Source organism: Porites lutea, chromosome 6 (assembly GCF_958299795.1).
Source record: "Porites lutea chromosome 6, jaPorLute2.1, whole genome shotgun sequence".
Lineage (NCBI taxonomy): Eukaryota > Metazoa > Cnidaria > Anthozoa > Scleractinia > Poritidae > Porites > Porites lutea.
The window spans coordinates 33,288,152-33,294,859 of NC_133206.1; the positions used below are offsets into that span (position 1 = coordinate 33,288,152).

The 6,708-nt window shown below is 41.9% G+C and overlaps 1 protein-coding gene across 1 annotated transcript; it reads left to right on the forward strand.

Moving 5' to 3' along the window:
- The first annotated feature begins 315 nt into the window (after positions 1-315).
- LOC140940476 (NACHT, LRR and PYD domains-containing protein 12-like) lies at positions 316-6,364 on the forward strand. The gene is given in 3 exon segments (XM_073389451.1): positions 316-878; positions 2,504-4,555; positions 4,557-6,364. Coding segments are annotated over 2 exon segments (3,621 nt in total). The 5' UTR covers positions 316-878; positions 2,504-2,518; the 3' UTR covers positions 6,141-6,364.
- The last annotated feature ends 344 nt before the right edge of the window (positions 6,365-6,708 follow it).

Consider the following 6,708-nt stretch of genomic DNA (forward strand, 5'->3'; position numbering starts at 1 on the left):
AATAATAATAATAATAATAATAATAATAATAATAATAATAATAATAATAAGTACTGTCCCTGTAAGAAGAAAGAAAAGAGAAACCTGGGACCCGTGGTGACTAGTTGTAACCCTCTCCTAAGGACTATAAACCGGGCCGAACATCCTACCTGAGTCTACAAGGAATGGACATAATAATAATAATAATGATGATAATGATAATAATAAAAAAGTTAAATATAATTTTAACACATGTAACGTACAAATGTACCCTAACTTTTGTGTGGCACGGGGCCAAACATTGAAGAAGTCAGTGAAGTACCCCCACGCATCTAGAATCGCCGGTATTCCAGGTATTTCTTCAAGACGTGCGCCTGTCTTAATATACGCACGTTCTTGGTTGTCGAACAGTACTCCATCGAACTGAGAATCAAGGGCAGAATGAAAACGGTAGCAAATCGTGTCAAAAATTATGTTTCTGATTTTTTTGCGAAAATATATCTGCGGATTCATCTCAAAGACAGCACGTATCTAACCACTTGCTGACCCCCATTTACCCTCTCGCGATACACGGACTGTTTGCATCGGTCATCGGCTACCTTATCTACTCCGCAAACATAAAACGAAGGATTCCTCGCATTCCAATAATATGACCAGGATACATTTCAATAATTGAGCATGTTAAATTACTTATATCTCAATAAAAATTAAGAAATTTGAAACCATTTGCTTGAACGTGTTTAGCGTCGCTTGGTTCAAATGCTGTGCAGACAGTGTTTAAGTAGAAGTTAACTTAACGTTAAAGTTATCCTTCCACATCGGTTTGATAAAGATTCCTTGTCGGAGCACCCGCACACATGCGCAATTAAAGCGACAAAGCAATAAGCTCGACCAATAAGGTAAGTAAGGAAGTCGTCAGTATGATGAATGTTGACACCCGAAAAATCATTTGAATACTGTCTAGCCGGAAAAAAAAAAAGTTGAGTAACATTTCAAACTGTCACATCCCCTCATCTCAAGTGTTTGGTTTGTCTTACGAAGAGTTCTTCTTAAAAACAGCAGCCCACGATGATCTTGCAGTAGAAAAAGGGGTAGTTTGATCCTGTCGGAGGCAGGGAGATAACTCTCATATCACGGTTGCCGTGGGTTAAAGTATTTTTCGTAGCATGAGTGGTCACGATACATGTCATGATCATCTTTTGTCAAACGATGTAACAAGAAAGCGGTTGCAATGTTAGGAACTGTCTACTTAAATTTACATTGACTTTTGTTTGCCTTATGTTGTACGTGTGCACACAAGTGACAAATCATTCTGTGACAAGATATCTCCGGCGGCTAAACTGATAAAGATTTTAGCAGCTGTATGCCATATCTGATTTGCCTGCGTGCAGACGTCTCAAGGAAATAGGAGACGTCTGCACGCAGGCAATATCTGATATGTCAGTACCTCCCTGGAGGTGTTAGACTGCGAGCAGTCTCTCTTTTTCTTCAGATTTAGTGAGAGCAATGCACGCGCGCGGGAGCGTGCCTTTCCCGTCTCGCGCCATCAGTCACGCGCGTGTCCATTTGCGTGTCTCGCGTTTTGCTCGACGGACTACAGAAAAAAGAGAGACTTCTCGTAGTCTATGGAGGTGTCGAGGCAGAAGAGCGGGCACTTGTACTCAGGGATGTGATTTGGTAACCAGCTACGAGTATGGAGGGAGGGAGGGAGGGAGGACATAATTACAAGCTTTCTCTAATGATTTGGTCACCTTTTAAAACATTTTTGGGCCCCTTCATCAACACACCGCATCACTTACACTTTTGATGGACAATGCTGTTACATGGCGATATTATGATTTGATCGGGTGTTAAATTTTGAATTTTGCAGACTTCCGAGGTAAATCCAACAAAATCCCCAAACCATAAGAATGCGACTACCTAGATAGTTGACTAGGTACGTTTGTCAGCGTTAAAATCATATTTTGATAACTCCTTCGTATATTCTTAAGAACATGTGGTAAACAACCCAATAGTTGGGAGGGGGGGGGGGGGGGGGTAGTTCGGGAGAATTGGGGGCGGACAAGGTAAAGGTGGGTGGTGGGAGATCTGAAGATCAAAGGGGTGAGAAGTGGGAGAAATAGGGGGAACTTTCGCAACAAAACCTTACAGGGCTAAAGAGGGGAAGCCAGGAAAAGGGGGAGGTTTTGACCCCTTCCGCCTAATATGAGTCTAGAGCGTCACAAAACAAACAAATGGACCATTACCTTCAATGGTTCAGACCTGTTGGTGGAAGAAGAATGTGAAAATCCGCAACATGGTAACATGTTTCCAATTTCTCCGGGGTATTACAGTCCTCCCAAGAGAAATCCAAGACAATGGTTACGACAAATTTGGGGAGGTAAACAAGGCGCATTATGGTCTATGTGAAAATGGTGAATGTTGGATGGATAGCAAATGAGACCCTAAAAGCTAAGTACAGGTTTGATATGATGGGTTAAATAGCTGCAAGTCTCTAACAAAACACTTTTTTCTCTTTTTTAAGCAAGGGAATTTCTCCATGGAAGCTGTCAAACTCAGGGAATTCCTTTTGGTGGTTTGGAAATCACAGACATACTTTGGCCAACTTTATGTCTGCTTATGGCTCCTGTCTTACTTAGCTACGTTGATGGGAATGGAAATACTTCATTCTATGGATAACAACCTAAACTGTAACTACACCTTGAAACAGCCAAATGTCAAGCTGGTATGTCCAGATTACGACAATTCCCCCCAGAAATACCGATTTACATTCACGATAATTTACGGGGTTCTTACGTTTGCCATCTGGTTTCTCTACACCGCTTACTCAGTTCCGAGGCTACGAAAATTTCGCAGGCATGAAGTGTTTAGACCATTTTGTGGTCTCTACACAGCGTATTTCATACAACTGTTTTCCAAGCTTCTCATCCACTTTGTGATGCTTTTCATTTACGTTACACAAGTGCAATTTTCTTTCCCCTCGCGTCTTCACTGTTCTCTTATGAACACTACTGATCCTTACTCGAAGCCAAAAACCATCAGTTGTAACGAAAGATACCGTGTGGAAAAGTCAGTCATGCAAACCACGCTAACAACTGCCCTAGCGGTGTTGACTTTGATTCCTTTAGTAGAACTAGTTTACGTCTTAAATATGACGAGGTCCAGAAGCAGAACGGTGTTTGTCGGAGAAGAAAATAATGAACGTGAACATCTTGATAACGGATGTTTGTGCGTTTGTGCAATACCAACCGACACACAATTCATCTTACTTAGCCTCCACGTGAGAAAAATTGACCTTCCACGCGAACCTGAAAACCAATCTGAAAAAGAACTGGATAAATACTTTGAGGACATCAAAAACTTTTATTTAGAAAAAACCGAATACGTGGACAACTTTCTTTTACCCGAAGGTGGGGTCTTAAAACTAGATGACATTTTTATCAAACCGGTCATCACCGACGTAAAACGCCCCAAATCTGCTACAAAGAACTATTTTGTTCAAAAGAAGTTGGCGGAAAACAAAGAGAATTTGTCGTCTACGTTTTTGTTAACTGGAATGACAGGAACAGGGAAGACTACATTTGCTCATAAGATAATCAGGCAATGGGCGAAAGGAGAATCATGGCTTTCGAATAAAATCAAGGTTGTTTTGTTTCTTGATTTTAAACTTCTGAAAGGCGCCAAGAGAACTGTTTGCCTGAGGGAATTAATTTGCAACCAATTTCCCTTGGAATTCAACGATTTTGTGCAAGGAAATCCCGGTTCCACTTTAATTATTATTGACAACGTCGGTGAATTGAATATAGAGTTTAAAGAATCCGATTTTGCAGATACTTTAGACGAAGAAATGCCCCTTTCAGTTATGTTGGAGAAACTTATCATCGGAAAACTTTTAAAGGGCGCTACAGTTATTGGTCTGACCAGGCTATTATACAGCGGCTATACAGGGTTGGTAGGTGCCGAGAGTCAAGCCGAAATCGTGGGATTTCTTCCGCAGTCAGTCGAAGAATATATCAATAAGTATTTCGACAGAGCAGATGTGGAATTGAACACACTTGAACTGCTAAACCAATTTACAGACGATGCTTGTTCCATCTGCTGTGTTCCATCCAACTGCTTCTACATGTGCTCTTTACTAAAGTGGCCCCGACGCCTTGATAACTCATCTGTTGTGGAGAAGAGAGAGAGAGTTCCAGAATCTCTCACACAGTTGTACATTCAAGTGATTCAAATGATTTCCTTGAAGGAGGAGCAACCATCATGTTCAGTACAACCAGATGAGGGACAGTTATCAAATTGCACAAACCAATGTTCAAAATCTCCAGGAAGTAAGAATACTCAACTTGGTCTGGCCAACATTGACAGCCACGCATGCTCTTTAGCAATGAGAAGTATCGATGAAGGTAAGGCCATCTTTACCATTGACGAACTTCGTTGTGTATTGTCAGAGGAAGACATTCCAGTTTACTTTCGCCCTATCGAGCTGAACAATGATGACCAAGAAACACGTTTCTCTTTCCGCTGGGGTTGTTTTCAAGAATTTTTAGCAGCCTACTTCACCGTCTCCGATTATTCCGCTGACGAAATTCCAGAGCTTGGTTGAACAAGTCAAAGAGGACTCAACTGGAAAGCGCGACCAAGTGCTTCAATTTGCCTGTGGCCTTTTGTTTCAATTACCACAGGCCTCGGATAAGACGAAGAGAGAAGCAATTCATCTTGTCACAGTTGAATTAGATAATGGACCTCAGCAATGCAAAAGAAAACAAAAGGAACTGCAAATTGTCTTGCCGAAGTGCGTTGTGGAGGTCAAAGATCGTAAGCTTTATCGAGAGGTAGCGAGCAGGTTTATTCCTTTCGTCGAATTTCCGTGCTGTGACATTGGTGTTCCCGAGTGCTCCGCCCTTGCAAATGTACTAGGTGCCTCTCCCTTTGCGTCAATAAGAAGCATCGATTTATCGGACAACAAAGTAGGAGTGATGGGCATACGACAATTAACACAGAAACTACTGCTTCCAGGAAAAGGGCCAACCGAGGAGTTTAACGTGAAAACAAACATGCTGGGTGACCAGGGTATAAAGGAAATGACCGAAGCTCTTAAGAAGAGGGAATGCAAGTTAAAGATTCTAAATGTGGCCGAAAATTGTATCACAAGCGTTGGTGTTTCATCACTCTCTTCAGCCCTTAACTTGAACACTTCCATAGAGGAACTGAATCTAAGTGGTAACGACATCTGCAGTGAAGGCGTAGCGCAGCTAGCCACGACTCTTCAAAAAGAGAAGACTAAACTCTCAAAAGTAAACCTCGGCTTGAACAACATTGGAGATAATGGAGTTGCAAGTTTGGAGTCGATTCGTCAAAGCAGTATCAGCTTGGCATGGAACAATATAACCATCACAGGTATTAAATCCCTGGCCTCTTTCTTTCACTCTTTGACAAACCTAGAGGAACTTGATTTGAGTGGCAATGTCATTGAAGGTGTTGGATTGAAAGTAATGCTACCTTGCTTGATGACACCAAGTTGCAGAATCAAACGCCTTGAACTTAACTTCTGCAAGTTATTAGACGCAGGACTAACACACTGCACCGAACTTTTAACTTTCTCATCAAACCAAATAACTGTTCTAGGTCTCGCAGGGAACAGCATCACGAACGAAGGAGTTCGAAACTTCGCAGGAACGTTTGATTCTCCAGCATGTAAGGTGAAACATTTGAGTCTAAGTCGCAATCAGATCGGAGATGAAGGAGTGGAAATTCTTTCACAGAATTTGTGCAGCTTAAATTGTACCCTTCAAGAACTGGATTTAAGTAGAAATTTAATCCACAGCAAAGGATGCAAGTTCCTCGCTGCAGCTATCCGGAAACGCAATTGCTTGCAGAGATTAGATCTGCAAGGCAATCAAGTTGGTGACGAAGGTGCCACGGATTTACTGTCATCACTCCGGATTCACAACTGCAAGCTTCACAGTTTGACTCTAGATCAAAATGACATCGGCGATGAAGGTATTTCCCGTTTGCCCCATGCATTCCGCAGCCCCCATTGCAACCTGGAAAACCTTAAATTGAGGAGAAACCTGATCAGTCGTAAAAGTCTGGAATCTCTGACCGAGGCAACGAACAACACCTTCTGCCGACTAGAGCTGGCATTAAACGACTTGGCTTAATAATCTTAATCACGTTGTTCGTTTGTACAAATGCATCTGTAAGAAAGGACAAAAAACCGCAAAGAATGATTTTCCCTAAGGGAACAGTAAAGCGTTATATCATACAAGAGTGTTACTACTATTTGTATTCACGGCTAAAAACTTGATTATTATATAGTGGGAATTTGTAAATCTTTTTTGTGGAATCCACAGGGGAAATTAATACATGTATTGACATTTGAATACCGTACCACTACTAACCTGAGATCAGGTGTTATTATTATTATTATTTTTTGCTTCTTTGGCTCGAGAGGAAAAAAAATTAACGCCCTCCCCCCGAACACAGATTACAGAGATAAAGGGAGAGGGCATGATCGCAGGCTATACCACTACAGTATTACCAGACCCTTCCACCCCAGCGCCAACGCCCTCTCTCAAATATAGTACTTGCAAGTCTAGCCTAGTCGACTTTTCGATGCAGATATTCAAATTCCAGAGACGTAGTTGCAAGCTCTCTTTCCTTTTCCCGCCCCGCCGACAGAGCGCCCCGGAGAGCTTGCTCGCAGGCTATTGCAAGTCACTTGTATTA